General features: G+C 46.8%; 3 protein-coding genes across 4 annotated transcripts; 2 read left to right on the plus strand and 1 right to left on the minus strand.

The window, feature by feature from the left end:
• The first annotated feature begins 104 nt into the window (after positions 1-104).
• IK (IK cytokine) lies at positions 105-12,398 on the plus strand. Its single transcript, XM_061423704.1, has 20 exons — positions 105-261; positions 825-891; positions 2,973-3,065; positions 3,583-3,642; positions 4,648-4,815; positions 5,041-5,155; positions 5,624-5,694; positions 5,787-5,833; positions 6,896-7,059; positions 7,944-8,052; positions 8,405-8,444; positions 8,605-8,824; positions 9,064-9,082; positions 9,543-9,621; positions 9,906-9,986; positions 10,518-10,575; positions 11,541-11,629; positions 11,811-11,919; positions 12,091-12,125; positions 12,210-12,398. The coding sequence occupies exons 1-20, from the start codon at positions 246-248 to the stop codon at positions 12,235-12,237; spliced, it is 1,668 nt and encodes a 555-aa protein (XP_061279688.1). The 5' UTR covers positions 105-245; the 3' UTR covers positions 12,238-12,398.
• Positions 12,399-12,476: 78 nt separating this feature from the next.
• WDR55 (WD repeat domain 55) lies at positions 12,477-19,610 on the plus strand. Its single transcript, XM_061423714.1, has 7 exons — positions 12,477-14,993; positions 17,823-17,923; positions 18,009-18,096; positions 18,200-18,379; positions 18,476-18,575; positions 18,661-18,830; positions 18,912-19,610. The coding sequence occupies exons 1-7, from the start codon at positions 14,803-14,805 to the stop codon at positions 19,228-19,230; spliced, it is 1,149 nt and encodes a 382-aa protein (XP_061279698.1). The 5' UTR covers positions 12,477-14,802; the 3' UTR covers positions 19,231-19,610.
• On the minus strand, positions 19,454-22,960 carry DND1 (DND microRNA-mediated repression inhibitor 1). Of its 2 annotated transcripts, XM_061423713.1 has the most exons (4): positions 22,617-22,960; positions 22,397-22,514; positions 21,528-21,989; positions 19,454-20,391 (listed from the first exon to the last, which is right to left on the minus strand). In XM_061423713.1, the coding sequence occupies exons 1-4, from the start codon at positions 22,638-22,640 to the stop codon at positions 19,928-19,930; spliced, it is 1,068 nt and encodes a 355-aa protein (XP_061279697.1). In that variant the 5' UTR covers positions 22,641-22,960; the 3' UTR covers positions 19,454-19,927. The 2 variants fall into 2 exon arrangements, with proteins under 2 accessions (XP_061279697.1, XP_061279696.1); XM_061423712.1 differs by having other exon boundaries at positions 21,528-22,960.
• Between the last annotated feature and the right edge of the window lie 80 nt (positions 22,961-23,040).

The raw sequence follows: 23,040 nt of genomic DNA on the forward strand, positions 1-23,040 counted from the left end.
CTTCGGACGCTCCAGCCCCGTGATAGGTTGGCGTATACAAGGGGCGGGGCCATGCTTAGCCAGTGCCATAAAAGCATTGCCAGTCAATTCCTGCTCTGATTTCTCCGCCCGCGGCCGAGACGGAAAAGCTGGGGCCCGAAAGGAATTGTGGGTGGTCTCGTGAGGTGCATTGTGGGGAGGTTCCTGTAGCGTTGTGTTGTTACCGGATCATCGGTCGTCGTTGTGGTTGAAACACCGCGGACGAAATGCCAGAGCGAGATAGTAAGGCTTGGGTCATCTCCCCTTCTTTCCCCGCGGGACTCGGGACATTTGGCGTGTTATTTTGGCCTCAGAATTTAAGCCGTATGTGTTGGGGGTGGGGCGGAGTGGAGGCGGGCCGGGAGTGTGACGCTTGGAGCCTGGCAAAGCAGTTGGGCCCCGAACGAGGCCGGGAAACTCCAGATTGTCCCTAAATCTTGTTCTTGCCCCAGCCCACGACAGATAAGATTTATCTGTGAACCAACCCCAACCCGTCACTTAATTTTGTTATGTCAGTTTATCTTTTGCGTAGTATCTTAGATGTCATGTTCAGTATTTCTTGGCTGATCCTCCAGCCTGGTTTTAGGGGTCCCGTCCTCTGCGCTCCCGTAGCTCCTTGTGTTTTTCTGCTTCAGCATTTTTTACACTGTATTGTCAGTGTCGCTGTTCTTGACTTTTTGCCTCACTAGATTGTGAGCAAGTTGACAGGGAAAGACATCTGTATTGTTCACTTCTGAATCCACAACTTTCGCACAGGACCTGACTCTAAAGAGATTTATTAAATTAATATAAATTCTTTTTGTTAGGCGAGCCATTCTCCAATCCCTTGGCTCCAGATGGCCACGATGTGGACGATCCTCACTCCTTCCACCAGTGAGTGTTTTAATGTAGAACCATGGGAATGAGCTGGGAAATGAGCGAAGTGGTGGTGGTGATGGTGAAAGAATTCTGAATGTCTTGTCAGGAAGAATGGTCGGAGAATCATACCACTTGCCCTATTATCTCTGTGAACTTTAACTGGGTTAGGCCAACTGCATAAAAGTGTTAGAGGGGAAATAATGGCAGGGTGAGTGCTAATTTTTAAAAATTCATGTTTAATTTTGCATTATTTAGGAATTAATTTTTGTATAGAATTAAAACTTCAGAATGAAGTCAGTGTTGTCTTTGATAACATACCCAATTTCAGTCCCTTTTTTAGAGGTAACCACTTTACCTTTTTTACACATACCTTTTTTTGCTACTCTTTTTAAAATGCATTTATACACATACATTTATATCTCAGTAAAATATATCATTGCCTTATGAGTTAAAATATTAAAATTAAGTTATGTTACATTGTGTGTATATAATTTTGCCATCTGATGATTTTCCCTTCTCAATATCTTGGTCCTTATTTTCATGGCAGTGACAAGGACTCCTTTTTTTTTTTTTAAGTTTGTCTTTTGTCAGTTTAATTTGCAGATCTCTGGTACAGAATATAAGAGGGTAGAGGGAAAGTTTTTCCTACCCTACTTGTTACCTACATACTTGTTGGCATCAAGTATACTGATAGCCAGTCCTACTTGGTTCTTGTTCTGCCTCAGCAGCAACAGAGACCAACCCTCACCCTTAGTGTGATACTCAACTTCATCTTCCTCCCAGGCAAGATACCCTGCCTTCATCTTCCCTCACAGCCTGTCCTTTGGCTTTCTCTTAGCTCACGCCTTGTCTCATCAATGTCCCTCCAGGCATGAGCATGGGTCCCCAGACTACCTGGCAGGGAGAGGCACGTGAGGTTCATGTAGTAAGTGTCCAGGTGGCTGGAGCTGGACTCTGCCACACAGTACACACAGAAGTGATTGCATCCCGGTGCCAACAGCTGTGATGGCTGTGCATCCCCCACATAGGTTTCTAAAATGCTGGTGGATCAGGGCCAGGGCTCAGACCCCAGAATCCCATTGTCAGAACTCTATAGTATGGGATAGCTGTGTCCTAGTGACCCCAAGTGGAAATGTAGTCAGCCCCGAAGTAGGGATGCATATCTCTGCTGAAGGACTCCCTTCTTGACCAAACTCTAGTCAGGCTTCTGCAGGGCTTATATTTTTTACCAGGTCTCCTGAACCCAGTTTTAGCAAAGAATTCTGTTAGGGTGTGGAGAATACCATCCATCCATCCATCAATCAATCAATGAGATCCAGTTATGCCTCTTGATAATCTAATCAAATTCGTCTTCCACTATACCTTTGATGTCTGAGTAATTTTCCATAAATTCCCTATTGTCTCTGTTGTATTCAGAGTTGAGTTTTGATCTCTATCCCCTTTTGCAATAGTCTTAATTCGTATTTTGGTAGTGTCGAAGAATCATTTTTGGGGAGACCTAGCAGGATTCTTTGCTACAGTGGGCTCAGCAGGCCAAGGAAAAGGCCTACTCTGAAGAGAATTCAAAGGAAACTTATTTGAGTTTGGTCATTGTATCAGTTAAAATTATATCTTATGCCATCAGTGCTATGTTCTCCACATTTGGGAAATACTGTCACAGTTTATTTATTAATAGTCTCCAGTGAGAGTTTAGGTTGTTCCCAAGTTTTTATTATTTTCAAAACTGTAATTAGATCTCTTTCACACGCCTTATACACATAATGCCAGTAATTGACCAGGTTAAATACAGATGAATGGAGTTGCTGCATCATAGGATATTACACATTTAAATTTTAAGAAAGATACTGGCAAATCGTCCTCCTAGTTATCTGTGCTGATTTATATTCCTGTTGGTGATATGAGAATATCCACTTCCCAAATCCTCACTCATTCTTCATTTATCAAACTTTTTAATCATTAGCACTGATGCATTAAAAAGGGCATGTCTTTGTTTTAATTTCTATTTCCCTGATTTCTAGTAAAGTGAACCATATGTTTTACATATTCCTTTTCCAGTTCTCATTGGGTACTAATTAGTAAAAATTTTTGCCCTTTAGATCAAAACTCACTAATGAAGACTTCAGGAAACTTCTTATGACCCCAAGGGCTGCACCTACCTCTGCACCACCCTCTAAGTCACGTCACCATGAGTAAGTTCTGGGTTGATCCAGTCTGTGTCCTGACTATTTTCTATGGAAAATTTATTGAACTAGATGTCTTAGGAACTTGAAAGCCTTTTTTTTTTTTTTGAAGTCCATGGTTTTGATTCTCTCCCTCTTGAGATTGAAGCTCCAGGAAAGACTGGGATGCTCTAGGGATCTCAGTTTTTCTCAGAGTATGTTCCACGGACCATTTGTTGGACCAACTAGAGTTGCTGCTGGTGCTTAAATAAGTAGATTTCTGGATCCATTCCAGCCCCACAGACTCAGATTCTAGGGCAGATATTTGGGTATATATTATTTTAGTAGTCCTTCAGATGGTTGTGATGCTTTCTAAAATTTGAGAAGGACTCACCTACAAATATTGACAAGGATCTCTGCCTGATTAAAACTGACCGTTTTTGCTTTGGTCAGTATTCTAGGCTTTTGTTTAATCCTCAAGGGCACTTCTTGGGGTTTCTTGGGCTGTGGCAATATTTTGCTATCCGTGAATTTCTTTTTTTGCTAGGATGCCAAGGGAGTACAATGAGGATGAAGATCCAGCTGCACGAAGGAGAAAAAAGAAAAGGTAAAGGAAGGTGGAGGCGTGTTGGGTTTTGTGGTAGATGGTATTTGGGGGTAAGGAATAGGGGTTAGTTAGGAGCCAAGAGATTGAGGTTTTCCTTTCTTGTCTTGAGGTTCTCTGCTTTCATAGTGGAGAGGAATGATATTTAGAATGGCAGTTTATTTGGCAGTTTAGGGCTTTGGAGCCACCTTGTGGTGTTTTAATCTCATCTTTACCAGTTCTAGCTGGATATTCTTGGGCATTTTGCTCAGCGTCTCTAATCTTTAATATTCTCAGGGGTAGAATCAAGATAGTGATAATTTTTATTAGGTTGTCCTGAGGATCAACTGTGACAGTCCATGTAAACACTTAGTACCAGTTCCTGGCATATAGTAACCATCCAGTCAATCTTGGTTGCCACCGTCATCATTGTCATTGCTATTATTTATATGACACCAAGCTTCCTGGATCTTGAACTTTACTTTTTCCTCTCTTCTTGAGAAGGACTGGGAAGAAATGACCTATTTTCAGGTGAAATTTGGAAGGCGATAAAAATTCAGGTGACTTTCTGGTTGCCATATGGAAAAGTCTCATACCTGTAGAGACTCAGTGATATAGGGCTGGGTGATAATGAAAGATTCTGAAGTGACAGATGGAGTATACTGAGGTGGCTTTAGAACAGCATATCTGTGAGCTGGAGGAAGCTGTAGCTCTGCTTTTGAGGACTGTCACGAGGTGGCCAGGGACTTGCCTGGTGGTCCAGTGGCTAAGACTTTGCCCTCCCCATGCAGGGGGCCTGGGTTCAATCCCTGATCAGGGAACTAGATCCCACATGCCCAAGCGAAGATGGAAGATCCCTCGTGTCACAACTAAGATCTAGTGCAGACAAATAAATATTAAAAACAAAAAGAGGTGACCAGCAGTTCTGTCAGGACATATATGAGCTTTCAGCATGGAGAGTTGGATGAAGGTATAAAGAAACAGGCAGGAACAGGCTGAGCCTCACACATTTGCCTTCCCTGGTCACAGTTACTATGCCAAACTTCGCCAACAAGAAATTGAGAGAGAGAGAGAACTAGCAGAGAAGTACCGGGACCGTGCCAAAGAACGGCGGGATGGCGTGAACAAAGATTATGAGGAAACGGAACTGATCAGCACCACGGCTAACTACAGGGCTGTGGGCCCCACTGCTGAGGCGTGAGTACTGAGTGGGCCAGGGCATGATTTTCAGCATTGCAGAGTCATACAGTGGCAGTATGAATTCTTCACATTTTCCTTGCTCTGGAAAGCCTTTTCCCCATACCAAGCCATTTCAAGAGGCACTTCCTGCCCACAAAGGATGGTTATTTTTTTTTTCTAGGCTTCATTTTTCAAATTATTTATTCAAAGTCTAGTTCTTATGTGGTCTGTTTCATTCTCCAGGGACAAATCAGCTGCAGAGAAAAGAAGACAGTTGATCCAGGAGTCTAAATTCTTGGGTGGTGACATGGAACACACCCATTTGGTGAAAGGCTTGGATTTTGCTCTGCTTCAAAAGGTGAGCCTTGGTTGGTAGGTGGAGAGTAATACTGCCATGCTGAATGCTCTTATAAGGGCCTTTTTGGGTGACGAGGGAGGCTGCTCTTAGTTCAAACCATCTAAAAGATCTCACGGTGACCCTTCTGTAGGACTAGTTGCTATTTGTCCTTCAAGTCTCAGCTTCAGTTTTATCTTCTTGGGGAAGCAAACCTTCCCATATCACCTAGGTATGGTTGTCTCCCCACTCCTTACCTCCTACTACCTGCACACTTGTGTAGCTCTTCTGTTTTATTTATAGCAGTTACCACATTTTGTTGTTTAATTGTTTAATTTGTCTGCATTTCTTTTTATAAGCCCCATTAAAGCAAGGACTATATTGTTTTCTTTAGTATTGAATTCTTAGTTCCTGGTACAGTGTGGCGTAATGGTGTTGAGTAAAGATATGTAAAGTGAATAAATGGGTAAACCTTAAGTGCTTTCCTGTTAGGTACGAGCTGAAATTGCCAGCAAAGAGAAAGAGGAGGAAGAAATGATGGAAAAGCCCCAGAAGGAAACTAAGTAAGTAAGCATCAGGGAGAGCTTGAGAATTTAGAAAGGTGGGGCCAAACATAGGAACACATTTAGCAAGAATGTTCTTTCTGTCTTTTCAGGAAAGATGAGGATCCTGAAAATAAAATTGAATTTAAAACACGTTTGGGTGAGTACAGAATTTCTGCACTAGTGCCTCTGCATTCCAGATGACTTGTAGGGAATTCAGTGCTTGGGCAGGGTAGGCTTCCCTTCTCCCTCCACCTACTTTTATCTCTTTTTTTGTCCCCAAACCAGGTAGCTCCCACATACTACTACTCTTAATAGAACTCAGATGTGGACTTATTTACTTAATATATATTACTAATGTCCCCGGTAGTTATTTCGTATATATTACTAATGTCCCTGCGCTTCCCAGGTGGCGCTAGTGATAAAGAACCTGCCTGCCAATGCAGGAGATCCAAGAGATGCAGTTTCCATCCCTGGGTTGGGAAGATCCCCTGGAGGAGGGTGTGGCAACCCACTGCAGTATTCTTGCCTGGAAAATCCCATGGACAGAGGAGCCTGGCAGGCTACCGTCCATAGTATGGGTCACAAAGAGTCAGATACGACTGAACCGACTTAGCACACTCGCACGCACTAATGTCCCCTCAGGCTGGATGCTCTCTCAGATTTGGGCTTATCCATTAAGGGAGGTAGCATGGTTGGTGATTAAAAACTCAGAATTTGGAAACCTGCATTTGAATCCTGTGGTGAAATCATGCAAAGCATGTGATTTGGGGTGCAACCAACAGTTTCTCAGCTCCTGCTTGTCCGCTTGCAAAATGGGGTTAATATACCTCATGGGATTATTGGGACAAAGAGAAATAATATGTGTAACATGTCTTATTACATTGGGCATGTAGTAGTGCTATTTTTCCCCATCTTCAGATCTTCATCAGTATTAGTGTAAACTTCATCCTCCTCCGTCACAGGGCCTAATACAGTGCTAGGCACACAGTATTCAGAAGGCAGTGTAAGAAGGGTGGATAAGAGCTCAGACTTTGGAGTTAAATGGCCAGGGTCCCATTCTTTGTTCTGTCTCTTAGTAGCTCTAGGAGTGCAGTAGTCAGATGACTTAAGTGGTAGTAAATCACCTAACTCTCATACTTGGTATTCTTATCAGCTAAAAGTAAATTGCACCTGTTGTAGAAGGTTCTCATTGGCAACTTTTCTGTTTCTCTTTTTGTAGGCCGAAATGTTTACCGCATGCTCTTCAAGAGCAAAGCATATGAGCGGAATGAGCTGTTTCTTCCAGGCCGCATGGCCTATGTGGTAGACCTAGATGATGAGTACGCTGACACAGACATCCCCACTACTCTTATCCGCAGCAAAGCTGATTGCCCCACCATGGAGGTGAGTGACCCAAGTCCCAAGAGCCTGCCATGTGAGCCTCAAACCTGGTAATCAGCCTTGATGTTGCCCTGAGCCTCATCTACCACATTTAATCAAGTCCTGTCCACATTTTAACCTCCCAAATCTCAGTTGAATCCATTGACTTCTCTGTCTCCGCCAGTAACACAGTAACATTCCATTCTTAGCCATCATCTCTTGCTGAAACTATTAAAAGAGGCTCCTAATTAGTTTCCACACTTCCACTCTGTTTCCCTTTCAGTATTATATTTACTTTTATTATTATTGAGATGTAATTTACATACCATACAATTCACCCCTTTAAATTGTACAATTCAGTGGCTTTAGTATATTTATAGAATATACTGTGAATGTATAACTGGCATAAAAATCAATTTTAAAACATTCTCATAAAAACAAAAACATTTTCATCACCCTCAAAAAGAAACCCTGTACTATATGGCCATTACCACTTCCTGTGTTTTTCCATCCTTTTTTCTATTATTTTTATACATGACTAGAGTGATCATTCCACAACATGAATTTTGTTTCCTCACGGTTTAGAAGCTTTTGATGATTTCTTACCGTTAGGATAAAAAGCAAAATCTTTATCATGGCCTGTGAGGCCCTGTAACTCTGGCCTTTGCAGTCTGTTTTTACCACGCTTCCCTGTTCTCCAAACATCCTGGCTTTCTTGAATGTACTAGATTCACTTTTGACCCAGGCCTTTGTATGCTGTTTCATCTGTCCAGAATGTCCTTTTATAACACCTCCTCTACCTGTGTTCACCTAGTTAATTTTCACCCATCCTTCAGTTTGTTAAAGTAAATGAATGAATAAATGAAGAGTCCTGCTTAGTGGGATAACATTCTTCTTGGATTTTTCAGGCCCAGACCACACTGACTACAAATGACATTGTCATCAGCAAGCTCACCCAGATCCTTTCCTACCTGAGGCAGGGTACCCGCAACAAGAAGCTCAAAAAGAAAGATAAAGGTAACCTGGAGGGTTAGGGAGAGAAACCTTAGCCTTTGAGGGGCATTTGAGGATGGAACCAAGGTCTCCTGGAGCCTTCTGTTTCCAGAGCATTGGGAGGCTCCTGGGGACCAGAGAAAAATGGGAGCAATGAAGCATTAGGAAGGGGATAGTTACATCTAGGTTCTGTCTGCTTGACCCACCCAGGAAGCAGTGGTCAGTTTTGAGGCATGGGGAGGGGAAGTAGGGATAGCTTTTGTTGTCCCATCTTTTAAAAAGAAGATGTATAAAAGGGTATTGAGAGCTGGGGAGCATGGTGAGGCTGGGTGGAAATTAACTCAGGAGTGCTTTCATTACTCTCCTTATGTTACAGGGAAAATGGAAGAGAAGAAACCCCCGGAAGCTGACATGAAGTATGTATCCTAGCCCCCACTCCTGATCTGAGGGAAGAAGGTCTTCTGGGTTTCCTGTCTTTGGCATTTGGGGGAGGCCTTGGTGTGAGAATCTGGAAAAATGGTTGGGGGAGATGGAAATATGTGTGTCTTTGTCAGCTTGGGATCTCTGTTTTCCTAGTATATTTGAAGATATTGGGGATTATGTGCCCTCCACAACCAAGACTCCTCGAGACAAGGAGCGGGAGAGATACCGGGAACGGGAGCGTGATCGGGAGAGAGACAGAGACCGTGACAGAGAACGGGAGCGAGAACGAGACCGAGAGCGGGAGCGGGACCGAGAACGAGAAGAAGAGAAGAAGAGGCACAGCTACTTTGAGAAGCCAAAAGTGGACGATGAGGTGAGTGGGAGTCCCGGGCACCAGGTGGAGGGGCTGCCCATCTTTGTGGCTGCCCAACCAGGTATAGAACCCCCGTGAGTTATATAGGTGCCTCATGGCTCCATAGCAGCAACTGGGTCAACTAATCTGTTCTGGAAATGTGGGCAAGGGGTGGGGTAGCAAATTGTTTCAAACTTGGGGGAGAGATGAGTGGGCATCCTTTTTGGTGACACTCACTTCAGTTTCTGTTTTCTTTCCAGCCCATGGATGTTGACAAAGGTGAGTTGTACGTGGGGCATCTTGCATTGGCTCTGGCAGTGCTACTTTGTTCTGGACTGAGAGTCTGACTCAGATTTCAGAGCTGCCAAGGGTGGGACCGGGGAACTTCCTATTCTGGGTTCTCGAAAGATCCATGCCTTGCTTTATGGGGTAGATAGAAGATAAGTGTGGAATTCAGTCTTCCTGCACAATGGTAGGCCATATTTGTTTGATGTAATTCTCCCAGCTGTGGGGTTCTGAGGATGTGAGGCAGGTTGAGCGAAGGATATTCTGGGCACACGACTGCATCTCAAGCAGAGTAGCTCATTTTGAGTTGAAATGTGATTAAAACTTCTTTAGTTAAAGAATTCTGTTGCTTAAAAAAAATGTTCTTACAAAAAGCACAGGTGGGAAGTGTGTTGTAGGGAAGAGGTTGTAAATTCCTTATTTAAAAGTCTGAACAGAGTTCTCTTCTGCGCAGGACCCGGATCTGCCAAGGAGTTGATCAAGTCTATCAATGAAAAGTTTGCTGGATCTGCCGGCTGGGAAGGCACTGAATCATATCCTTTATTTCAGTGTGTTCGTGGGTTCTAGCAAACTGTTCTCTTTTCATTCCAACTCCACCTGCTTCCCCATAACCACCACCCCTCCCCACCCCCCACATGTCTTGCTCTTATCATTTCGTGCTGGATTTTGACAAGGATGAAGTCATGATTTCCCCTTTTTCAAAGGACCCATTCACGTTCTAGCCCTCTTCTTAAGAGTTTTCATGTTGAGGCTTCTAGCCCTTCCTGCTTGAAGTTTTTCTGCTGTTGGTAGAATTATTTTCTTTAATGTAGCATATGCTGAAGAAGCCAGAGGACAAGAAGCAGCTGGGAGATTTCTTTGGCATGTCCAATAGCTATGCTGAGTGCTATCCAGCCACGTACGTGAGACTTTTTTTTCTTTTAATAATAATCGTCACATAGCTTTTTATTTATTTTTAATTAATTTTATTTTTGGCTATGCTGGGTCTTTTCTGCTGTGTGCGGGTCTTTTCTAGTTGTGATGAGCGGGGGCTACTCTCTAGTTGCAGTGGCGTTGCCTGTTGTGGAGCTCAGGCTCAATAGTTGGGACACGCAGACTTAGTTGCAGATCAGGGATTGAACCTGTTCCCCTGCACTGGTGGGTAGATTCCTAAGCACTGGACTACCAGGGCAGTCCTGAGACTCTATTGAAGAAGGTGGACTGGGATGATTGGAGAACAAGGTTGGGAGTAGTAGCAGTGAGGTGGAAATCTGACTTGCTGGAACCCAGGGGTACTTCTTACTGGATAAAGTATTCTGTTAGGCTCTGTGTGGGAGGCCTAGGAGGGATGGCTATTCCTAGGCATATAGTCTCTTAGTAGGTAGGTTTCTGAATGAAGCATAGGAGTCTGGAATTCCATCATCTCTTTTAAACTGTTGCTTCTTTTTAGGATGGATGACATGGCTGTGGACAGTGATGAGGAGGTGGATTATAGCAAAATGGACCAGGTGTGGAGCTGGAAGAATGGGTGGAGGCAGTTACTGTTTCACACATATCCCGTTTCCTCCTCCCAAAAGATCTGTCATTTCCTGAGGCTCATCTTCCGTTAGCTGGAGTAGCAGGAGCAGTGGCATTGTGGGTCTTGGGCAGTTTAACTGTTTTAAAGCGTCACCACAAAGCCAAATGAGATAGGGCCAAGAATATGTTTCTTTTTATTTTCTATAAAGTGCCAGGCTTTGACTTCTGTCTTAGGCAGTAAGCAGGCCTTTAGTGCACATGTAGAAAAGGGCAGAAGGAATTTCAGTTTTTAGAAAATAACTGGCAGGAGAAAAAGGAAAATAACTTGAGTTTTATTATAGCCAGGATTGATATTTTCCTCTAAGCTTTAAACAAACAAAAGCACCAAACACCAATAAGGGTGAAGACGTGTAATCTTTTTCCTTGTTCTCTCTGTACTTTTATGCTTAACAGCATGGTTTAATTCTGTTTTGGAGCCTTGCTTAACCCTGGCTCTGCCAGGTATTAGTGTTGTCACCATGTCAAATTATGTTACTGCTTATTTTTCAGTTTCCTTATTAGGAAAATGGAGAGAACTCTAAGTTCTCTCAGAAGAGTTTCTGAGAGAATTAAATAATGTACATGTTAAGTGTGCAGAATAATGCCTGGCCCATAGGAGTGAGTGAAGTGATAGTCGCTCAGTTGTGCAACTCTTTGTGACCCCATGGACTATACAGTCCATGGAATTCTCCAGGCCAGAATACTAGAGTAGGTAGCCTTTCCCTTCTGCATTGGATCTTCCCAACCCATAGTAAGTACATAGTAAACACTTATTATTGTTTATTAAGGTAGGATTTATTAATGATAAAACCTGGGATTATGGGAGAGCCTGGGCTTTAATCAAGGGCTAAAATTTCATTTCCACTGACAACTCTTCCTTCCCTGCCCCCCCCCCCCCCATTCTGTCCTGCAACAGGGTAACAAGAAAGGTCCTTTAGGCCGCTGGGACTTTGACACCCAGGAGGAATATAGCGAGTATATGAACAACAAGGAGGCTTTGCCCAAGTGAGTCTTGGTACTAAATACAGCCAAGAGTGAGGAGAGGGATGGGGGGTGGTTAGAGGGCGAAGTCTGGCTGAAACATTACGAAATCAGTTCTCTGCTCATAGGTCCTCTGGGAACACCTTGCTACTTCTCTGTAACCTCTGATGCCTCCTTCCCTCAACTCCCCTTTTTTTCCCTTCAGAGCTGCATTCCAATATGGCATCAAGATGTCTGAAGGGCGGAAAACCAGGCGCTTCAAGGAAACCAATGACAAAGCAGAGCTTGATCGCCAGTGGAAAAAGATTAGTGCGGTAAGTGGGACTGTTTCTGGGTTGGAGGGCCTTAGCTGGGAAGACATACTTGCCCACAGATTCAGGAACCACTCAAGGGATTGGAGAGCCATGAAGTAGGAGAGAGGTCAGCCTTGGGTTTCAGGTGAGCTTAGAATGGCAGTCTGTCAACTATAACTGTTGTTCTTGCAGATCATTGAGAAGAGGAAGAAGATGGAAGCTGATGGGTGAGCAGCATTATTTTTCCTCTGTGGGACTGGTGAGAATTGCTTAGTATATTGATCTTATGTTCATTTCTCCTTCTATTGCAGAGTTGAAGTGAAAAGACCAAAATACTAAAATCTCTGGTTCCAATTCCAAGAATAATCTCCACAAGGATTTACTCCCCACTGCTTGCTTTATACAATTCCAAAAAAAAGTTGAAAGATTTTTGTGTGTGTGTGAATGTATATAAATTTCATTGTATAATGTTTTGATCCCATTAAAGTTGGTTAACCTGCTGTCTTATGTATGTTGAGGGCCCAGGTACACCAAGAAGTCTACTAATCCCACTGATTGTATAAACATCACATGGTAAAGGTCAGCTCAGTCCTTTGCTGAGCTGTGCTTCTGTTAATAGATTCCTAAGCAATATATATAGTAGCCTGGATACCCAGTGGAGAAGGGACAATTGACCCTCACTGATAGCCCAGAAAAACAAGGATGATTGGTCTTAAATAGCAGACTCATCTGGGGACCTAGTCTTAGGGTAGAGGTTCTCTGGGACTTAGGGTTAGCCCAATGGGCTGCCAGTCTGATCCCAAGGTTGTGCACAACTGGGCTCTAGGTGAAGGCACCTGATGAGAAACACTCCTGGGAACAAAAAACCTTTCACAGATTTATGCCCTGCTGTAATCTTCAGTAATTCCAAGCAGAAATCACTGCTTATTGGGTTGGAGGGGAAATGAGGAATCCCTCACTTGCGGAATCCCTGTCCTAGATAAGAGGGTGCCCTTCAACACACTGAACAGTTTGTCAAGGCCTAGGTGTGGGCTCTCCGGCCTTGAGCTCACTCCTTCACCACCCTTTTCTTCTACTCAGCTTAACTGCCAGCACTTTGGTACTTGTCAACAAAGGTAACAATTTATTTCTGGCTGGTCCATAGCTGCCACTACCTTCCCAGAGGTACAACCTGAGGGCTTACAAGATCCAAGGAAAGCTAGATGGCTACCTTAGCCATTGCCTTTGGTTACTTTCACCTTGAGAGAGTAAGGGTTTTTTGAGGAAGCCAGCTTTGTGCATGGCGTCTAGGAGGCTGAAATTGGGCTCTGTCTGCAATAACACCTAGATGGGTTAATTTCAGACAGTAAGTGATACCCTGATTTCATGGTTGGTGGCAGCAGTCACAATTAGGTAAAAGGTCACAGAAACCGACCTGGCTCAGATGAAGAGTGTTCTTGCCTGGAGAATCCCAGGGAAGGCGGAGCCTGGTGGGCTGCCATCTATGGGGTCGTAGAGTCTGATACGACTGAAGCGCCTTAGCAGTAGCAGCAGAGGGTCACTTAAGATCCAGACCTGGGGGTTGACTGCCAGTTTAAGTTTCTGCAAGTACCACCAAGCCTTCTGGAAGTAACCAGGTGGCTGCATCGTGAGGAACAAGGACTCACAAGACCATACAAGGGACTTGGAGCCTCGCTGAGGTCTCTAACCTCACTTCTTTCACCTCTTCTTAAGGGAGCTGGGTATCAGCATGTAAGATGTCTTAGAAGGCTTATACTGCAATGTGAGAACATTGTCCAGACAGGAGCCCATGCTCCTCCTCATCTGTCCCACAGTACAGAGTGCTCTCATCTTTGCGGAATCTTTGGTAATCAGAATGTCAACTGTTGTGCCAATTTTTCCTTTTCAGCAACTCCTTGCCCGCTCAGCACTACTGGCCCAGTCCCGCTGAGGGTCTGCAGCCAAACAGTAGAAACTGATGGGGCACAGTTGCTTTGGCCACGAGGATGTTCAGCATCCATCCGTGGCTGCAGCTTAAGTGTGAGTCGGCTGCCTGCTGTCAGGGACCCCCGTAAGTCAAATTCTTGCGGTGTGGGCTTTTGTCACTTACTGATCAAACTGGTTGTGGCTCATCTTGGTCTTTTCACCAAGCCATGAAGGACTGGCGTCCTCCTCTCCTCCCCTGAGGGCGGGGCAGGCAGTCATCCTTACCTTTTGGGGGTGGTTGTTCACTCACTAGGTCGTGTCTGACTCTGAGACCCCATGGACTGCAGCACGTCAGGCTTCCCTGTCCTTCACTATCTCCTGAAGTTTGCTCAAATTCATGTCCATTGAATCTGTGATGTTACCTAACCATCTCATTCTCTGTCGCTCTCTTCTCCTTTTGCCTTCAATCTTTCCCAGTATCGGGGTCTTTTCCAGAGAGTCGACTCTTCGCATCAGATGGCCAAAGTATTGGAGCTTCAGCAACAGTTCTTCCAATGAATATTCAGGGTTGATTTCCTTTAAGATTGACTGGTTTGATATCCTTCATGTCCAAGGCACTCTCAAGTCTTCCAGCACAATTCAAAAGCATCAGTTCTTCCCGGCTTAGCCTTCCTTATGGCTGTCAGCCTGGATCAGGAAAACGCAGTTCCCATCTCCAGGTGAAGAGGCCAAGCAGGGGGTTGAGGGTTGTGCTGTATAGCCAGCCCAGCAACTCTCCATTGCAACGCATGGAAGTACCGGGCTTAAGCGGCCGAGCTCCGTTCGTTTTCACCTACCAGCGAGTCTGGCTCCGCCTCTTCCGGGTTACGGAGAACGCCTAAACGCCACTTCCTGTCCAGCCCCTCAATCCTGAAGCGGTTTTCTGGGCCATTCCTACCTCTTTGTAGCTAGTTCTTGGGTTCGCTTCCCGTTTCCTTCGCGGCTCAGGTAATCTGGTGCATGGACCGCATGTGTGAGCAGAGGGCCGCGGAGGATGGGAGCGACGAGGAGGATCCCGACGCCACGGAAGCCCCAGCCCGGATCCGGGACACTCCGGAAGATATCGTCCTGGAGGCTCCGGCTAGTGGGCTGGCGTTCCATCCGGCTCGCGACCTTTTGGCAGCGGGGGACGTGGATGGGGACGTGTTTGTGTAAGTGCAGGGCAGAGATGGGGGCGTGAAGAGTGTGGTGGGTCTAGGGCTGCTCAGTCTGGAAGCTCCTCAGGAATGGAGCTGGGATAAGGAAAGAAAGTTACGGGGAGATTAAGTTTACAAGACTTAAATCATGTCCAGTTCGTTTAATAACGTTCGGCTTTAAGCAGGTTACCACACAAATCTCTTAAAAGAACTGAAAGAGTGGCTGAAATGCCCTGACGGAGCCCGGACAAGTAGCGGAACAACTAGGCCTTCAAGACACTTACTTCCCACCGAAATATGTATTGATTCTGAAACAGGACCAGCTGGGCCCCCTGCTTTCCCTTCTTGCCCATTTTAACTGATTTTTTTAAAAACACAGATCCGACCCCTTCACTTCCTTGATTAAAACCCTTCAATAGTTTACCTTTGTTTTTAGGATTCAGATTCCTTAATCTGGTTAAGGGCCTTGACCTTCTGGCCCTTGTTCAGTTTTTTTGCTTTCTGTGCTTATTCATTGTTACCTTTTAAAAAATGCACCTTGTGGAGAAGGAAATGGCAACCCACTCCAGTGTTCTTGCCTGGAGAATCCCAGGGACGTTGGAGGCTGGTGGGCTGCCGTCTATGGGATCACACAGAGTCGGACACGACTAAAGTGACTTAGCAGCAGTAGCAGCAGCATTACTGATTTCACTTGAATTTGCACATTGTTTTACATTTTACAAAATGCATTCACCTTCTTTAGCTTATTTGACTTAACGTACTTGAATAAAGCTGCTTCAAATAAAAAAATATATATATAAATAAATAAATAAAAAATGCACCTTGAAGGCTCAGCTCCTTTGCACATTATCATTCTGTCTGGAATTTCCCTCTTGAACCTATTGTCCCAGAGTTCTCAGCATCTCCTCACTCTTCCAAGGTGGTGCAGACTAAATTAGATTATCAGTTAGATGCTGCCTTGGCACCAGATACCTTTTGCTCCTAAACTGCATAATGATGTGTAATTTGTGTAATAATTTGAATGCTTTCTCCTCCACTAAAAAAAATTTAACTTTTTTGACCTCGCCCCACAGTAAAAATACCTTTTATGTTTTGTGTGGTGCACTTTGATATTTTCTGGTTTATTTTATCCTATTGTAATCGTGGGCATACAGAAAATGCTGACTCACTAATGGGTCACGACTAGAGTTTGAAATACAGTGTTCTGGAGTGTATAATCTGTAGTCTGTTTAGTTCTCATTATGTCTGCTGCTTCTAGCCCAGGGTGAGTGCTCAACACATGTTTGCTTTTTGAATAAAAAATATAAGCTGGAAGCAGTGAAAAATCATTGAAGGCCCTAACCAGGAGAGTTGTTCTATCAGATTTACTTAATGGATTTAAATCCCAAACCCCTCATTAGCTACAGTGTCCTTGGGCAAGTTAAATTTTTTTTTTTTAATCTTTGCAAGTGGGAACAAGGGGTAATTCCCTGGTGGTCCAGTGGTTAGGACTTGCTGCTTTCACTGCCAGGGTCCCAGTTTCCATCCCTGATTGGGGAACTAAGATCTCGCAAGCTGAGTGGCACAGCCAGGAAAAAACAAAATAACAGTAATACTTATTTTGTAGAGCGGTTTACTATTTCTGTCCATGTTTACAGTGTCAGGTACTTGGGAGTCACCTTTCTTCATACCCCTCATGTCTTCTGTTTATCTCCTCTTCCTACCCTCAGCCACTGCCTTCTGGAGGCCTTGAAGTTAACTCATGACCATTCCAGAGAGGTTCCTTTTGCCCAAAGAATTCAATTCAGACTTCTTTTTGGCCTGCATGATTGTTTTAAGCCCAGTTCAGCTCATCTTTCAAGATTTAGCCATACCTCTCTTGCCACTTGAACTCTCCTCATCCCTTTTTTCTGCCTTGGGAAGGACATCAGCATCTATCTCCAGTATCTGCCCCTTGTTCTCTGCCAGGTGAACTACTTATTCTTCATGATCCAACTCAGGTGTCATCAACGTGGTTAGCTTTCTAAGACTCTCTTCCCTTCCAAGGCATTCATTCAGTTTGTGAATATTTATTAAGCAGCTTCTTCATGTTAGGCACTGGGACAGAACATTTATTGGACCCTTTTTGAAAATCTGCTGAGGCAGGCACTGTGGATAATCTCTGGACAGGTACTTGCCTCAAAGCTGAGCTTACAGGCTGGTACCTCTCTGTTCTCTCTGCCTTTTCATCCTACCACTATTTCAGCATGTGGTCACAATGTACTATAATTAATTGTGGCTTCTCTTAGCTCCCCTGGGCTTCAATGGTGGCTTAGACTGTGAAGAATATGTCTGCAGTGCAGGAGACTTGGGTTTGATCCCTGGGTGAGAAAGATCCTGGAGAAGGGAATGGGTACCCACTCCATTATTCTTGCCTGGAGAATTCCATGGACAGAGGAACCTGGTGGGCTACACTCCATGGGATCATGGGGTTGTAAACGACTGAGTGACTAACACTTTCACACTTAGCTGCCATAGACCTGGAGTGCAAGTTCTCTGTCTTTATTAATCTTTAAATTTCCAACCTCTGGCCTGTTCTTCTGTTGTTAGTTTTGGACTTCCAGAGTGATTCATACCTAATCTTTCCCCAGGCTAGGGTTTCCAATGATGAAGAGGGATGGGGGTTGGATGAGGTCCCAAAACATACATTGAGTGAAAAAAAGATCTAACATTTGAAGCTCACTGAAAATGGGAGAATGGGATGGTATGCTCCTTGGGCTTGGAGGTGTACAATTAGTAACTCCTAGGTAGATTGAAAGTTGGCTAGTTGGTCCTACACTGCCAGGTGAGGTCTGGGGTCATTCATTGTTCTTCTGTTCTCCCCAGCTTTTCCTACTCCTGCCAAGAGGGAGAAACCAAGGAGCTCTGGTCCTCAGGTCACCACCTCAAGTCCTGTCGAGCCGTTGTCTTCTCTGAAGATGGGCAGAGTGAGTATTAGGGAAGACCGCCAGCAATGTGGTGGTGGGAAGGGAGCAGTGAACAGTACCATGACCTGGGCATTTCCCCCACCAGAACTTGTTACTGTCTCCAAGGACAAAGCCATCCATTTTCTAGATGTGGAGCTGGGCCGACTGGAAAGACGCATTTCCAAGGCTCATGGGTAAGGGGAAGCCTATTGTGTTTTGAGATAAAGGGTAAGAATTGATCAGTACATCCCTACTGGGACAGAAGTGCTCCAGGAAATTCTGTATCTATGTCTCTAGTGCCCCCATCAACAGTCTGCTGCTGGTGGATGAGAATGTTCTGGCCACTGGGGATGATACAGGTGGCATCCGCCTCTGGGACCAAAGGAAGGAGGGCCCCTTAATGGATATGCGGCAGCATGAGGAGTACATTGCTGACATGGCTCTGGATCCCGCCAAGAAACTGCTGCTGACAGCCAGGTACAGCCCCAAAGCTGTGTCCCACCCTTCTCCTGTATTACACGCCTCCCTCAGTGAGTGCCTCCAGCCAGTCCTGCTGCTGTGCTCTCTCTACAGCGGAGATGGCTGCCTCGGTGTCTTCAACATCAAGCGACGCCGGTTTGAGTTGCTCTCTGAGCCCCAATCTGGAGACCTCACCTCTGTTACACTTATGAAAGTACAACTGGGTTGGGTGGGATGAAGGTGTGAGGGACTTGATCTGATGTGGCTCCACAAACCTGTTTTGCCCTGTTTCCCTGCAGTATGGGAGGAAGGTGGCATGTGGCTCCAGTGAAGGTACCATCTACCTCTTCAACTGGGATGGCTTTGGGGCCACAAGTGACCGCTTTGCCTTGAGAGCTGAGTCCATTGACTGCATGGTTCCAGTGACAGAGAGTCTGCTGTGTGCTGGCTCTACTGATGGAGTCATCAGGTGAGAGAAACCAGATGGCCTTCAAGTCATAGGAAGGGCAGACCTAACCAACCCATACCCAACACTTTTCTTTCTGCCTAGGGCTGTCAACATCCTGCCGAACCGAGTGGTAGGCAGTGTGGGCCGGCATGCTGAGGAGCCTGTAGAGAACCTAGCTCTCTCCCACTGCGGCTGTTTCCTGGCCAGCAGTGGCCATGACCAGCGACTCAAGTTTTGGGACATGGCCCAGCTGCGGGCTCTGGTGGTGGATGACTACCGCCGACGCAAGAAAAAGGGAGGACCACTGCGGGCACTGAGCAGCAAGGCCTGGAGCACTGATGACTTCTTTGCAGGACTGAGGGAAGAGGGAGAGGATGCCAAAACTCTGGAGGAGGAGAAAAGTGAGGATGACAGTGACTGAAGGGATGAGCTGAACCTCAGGATGGGTTCTCAGTGGACAAAAGTCTTGTTTTCTGAGTTGGATCCCTAGAGAGGCTGGGAACTGAAATTATCCTGTTGTGCAGCACAAGAAGATGCTCAGGATCAGCACACTGCTGTGAGAAGTACTGGCTTTGTAGCAGCTGCTCACTCCACCAGTGTAAGACAAAGCCCACAGTTGGGGCAAGACAGCACAGACACAGGTATACACCAACCAGGGGTTTAATATAAATACAACCAGCATAGAAGAATTCAAAACTACACATACACCAAAACCATAACCAAGTGGTGGGGGCAAAGGCAGATGTTTGACTCTTTGGTTCCACCAGCCCTCAAATAAAAACTTCAACAAAGAAGACAAAACAGGGAAATAAGAAACAAAGATTCATACTAAACTGTGGGAGGAGGAGAGAGGGTATGTGTGTGTGTGTGTGTATGTGTGTGTGACACAGAACACCTTGGGGTCCAATGAAACCCCAGAATGGGAGAAGGGAAGTTCCCTCACCACAACTTTGGCCAAACCTGAGCTGCCCCCAGGTGTTCTGGGGCCCTGCCCCAGCTGGGAGGCTGTGTCAAGTCTAGGGCAGGGCCTATGCTCCTCCCCTTCTTGGAGTCAGATAGTGGCTGCCCAGGCCTGCTGGGCTGGGTGCAGACAAAGGCTCCCTGTGGAGAGGATAAGGTCACTGTTGAACCATGGTACCTCCTGCCTCAGCCCCAGTAGACCAAAGGAGGCTGGCCCTAGACTCACTCATTGCTTCCAGCAGCCGTGCAGATACTGCATCCTTAGCCACCTCATGCCCATCCTGCCCATCTGGGGTCAGCACAACCCAGATGAGGCCACTGAAGGGCACCGGATGCCCAGGGATCACTACCTGGTACCAGAAGCGGTGCCAGCCAGCAGGGCTTGTGCCCAAACACTTAGTGAGGAACACTGGGCTGCCCAGCTTCATCCGTTGGCACAGCAGCTGCAAGGCAACCTGAGACCCTTGGAACTCGAGCCCCTGGTCCCTGGCCAGGGCTAATCGGCTGCCCTCAGGCTGTAGGCACTGTAGCGAGGTACCCATGAGCTGCTGGCGGAGTCGCTGCTTCAGGTCTGGCTTAAGCCACTCCACAGCCACCTGTTCTCCACAGAGGTGGGACTGCCCTGCAGGAAAAAGACAAACAGGGTAGGTCTAAGCCCCGGGCCTAAACTCCCAGACTCAGTCCTTCGGAGTCACATCTTTTTAATCTGTTAGTTGGTCAGTCATGTCCAACTCTTTGTGACCTCATGGCGTGTAGCCCACCAGGCTCCTCTGTCCACAGAATTCTCCAGGCAAAGATACTGGAGTGGGTTGCCATTTCCTTCTCCAGGGAATCTTCCCGACCCAGGAATAGAACCTGGGTCTCCTGCACTTCAGGCAGATTCTTTACTGTCTGAGCCACCAGCGAAGCCCCTGGAGTCACATAAGCCTATTTAATTTCTAACCTTCCCATTTCCTGGTGGTGTTACCCAAGTGTTCATGTGTGTATGCTTGGTTGTGTCTGGTTCTTTGCAACCCCACTGACTGTAGTCCAGCAGGCTCCTCTGTCCAAGGGATTTCCCAGGCAATACTGGAGTGGTGGTCATTTCCTCCTCCAGGGGATCTTGCTGAACCAGGGATCAAACTCCTGTCTCTTGTGTCTCCCACACTGGCAGTTGGATTCTTATACCACTGAGCCACCAGGGAAGCCTGTGACCCCAGGCAACTTAAATAACTTCTCCAGGCTTCACTGTGTTTATTTACAAAGGGACCTAATAACTGCTACCTTCTAAGTTCCCTTGGGGTACTGGTTGATGGCAGGCTTTGCCTACCTCATAACCATCATAATAGCTAAACTTTACCATGAATACTTGCCAAGAACTTGCCAAGAACAAAAGAATGTGCTAAAAGCTGTTTAATTATTCTCAGTCTCAGGAAGCAGGTTCTACAATGTGTAAAAGGTAAGCTCAGTTGATTGCCTGTGGCAAGTCAATTTTTCTTAAACCAGTCTCCAATCTCAAGAGGGCCAACGTTTTGTTTCATTACCGTGAGGAGGGTTAAGTCAGGAGATAATGCATGGAAAGTGTTACGTTTAGGTCACTGATAGCTGGTAGGACCAGTGAAAATATAAAAACGTGAGGTCAAATAGTCTGTCTCAAATTTGACCCTAAGCTCTAGCCTCTTTAACCCGCTTTGTTGAACTATGCTGACCTGTACAAGTAAAGTGCCCGGCATAGTGTTTGCTCCCAACCAAGCGGTCCCCCGCAGTCTCCAGTCCTACCTTCCACCAGGGCCTTTTTGGCCATGGCTGCGGCCCGGTGCGAGCTGAACTTGAGCAGTGCGATCTGTGCGGGCGTCGGCCCGGGGCTGGGCAGCAGCAGCGCCTCCTGAAGGCCGGGTCCCAGCGGCTGCAGCGCGCGGAGCAGCGCGCGGTGGCTCAGGCCCGGCGGCAGCCCGTCCACGCTCAGCTCGCACTTCTCGGTGCTGCGGCACACGAGCAGCGGGCAGGACGGCCGCAGCAGGTGGTTGTGCAGCGTGGCGATGGCGGCTTGGGCGCCGCGCCGCGAGCTGTAGCGGGCGTAAGCGAAGCCGCGGTTCAGGCCGCTGAAGGTCATCATCAGACGAAACTCGTAGAGGCGGCCCACGCGCTGGAACAGTGGAATCAGCTGGTGCTCGTACACGTCCTGGGGCAGCCGCCCGATAAACACCTCCGACCCGGCCGGCGGCGGGCTGCCCACCCATCCTGGGAGAAGAGGGTGGAGAAGGGCACCGTCATCCAACCGGATAGTTCCTGGGTCGGGGTCCAGGGACCGAGCGCGTGAGGGAGTACGTGTGCACACGTTTGTGAAATGGGTAAAACACCCGTAATCCTCCGGGTCGTCGGCATAATCGAGTGACTGAATTACCAATGGGACTGGCATTTTAAGACTAGACTTGCTCCCTTCCTCGAGGGGGCGGGTGGGTGGGAAGGCACAGATTATAAATTTCATCTGCTTGGGCTGAGGAGTGCGTGTAACGGATAGCTTGGGGTTTCCGACTCAACTCCGAGTGGAACCTCGGGGTAGGCCCCTCCCTCCCCTGAACGCGGCGAGTCGGGGCCGTAGAGGCTGGCTTAGCCCCCTAGCAGGCATACGGCTGGTAAGACCTTACCTGGGGGTGGCCCGCCATACTTTCTCTGCCCGTTCACCTGCACCAGCCGGATGCCCGTCTCCCTGACCCACGCCTCCAACGCCGCCTTGTTTTCGGGATTCACCCTCTCACACCACAGCTGAGGGGAAAAGGGTGGGTTGGAATGGCGGACTGCCGCGCCCGTCCCCGTCTCGCCAGTGATGCCCAGGGTTCATGGACTTTCTGGTAGCCAACCACTTACCTCACATTCGCGTTTGGACTGCATGGCTTCCCAGCTGGCTCACTCGTACCCCCTTTATAACCTTCTCCTTATCTGCCTATCTGGAAGCTTCCCTACCCCACTACCCCCCAAGCTCTCATTGGCTCTGAGCACGACCCCGCCCACCAAGGGGGTGGGGTATCCGCCGAACTTGCGCCGCTCGAACCTCGCACCCGCAGGTGAAAGCTAGAGACCCTAGCGAGTGGGTCTGCAGACAGCTCCACCTCTTCAAAAATCGCTTGCAGACTGGCAGGATGGAGGCAACATACAGGTGAGGACGTCCGGGACACCCTCCACCCTGCAGAAGAGCCCATGGGGGCTACTGTTAAGTGTCTCTCCCCATTTTCTACCGCTGAAGTGGTCGCAGTGGGAGACCCAGACTCTGACCAGGAAGGCAGGGCTAGGC

This window comes from Bos javanicus, chromosome 7 (assembly GCF_032452875.1).
Source record: "Bos javanicus breed banteng chromosome 7, ARS-OSU_banteng_1.0, whole genome shotgun sequence".
Classification (NCBI taxonomy): Eukaryota; Metazoa; Chordata; class Mammalia; order Artiodactyla; family Bovidae; genus Bos; species Bos javanicus.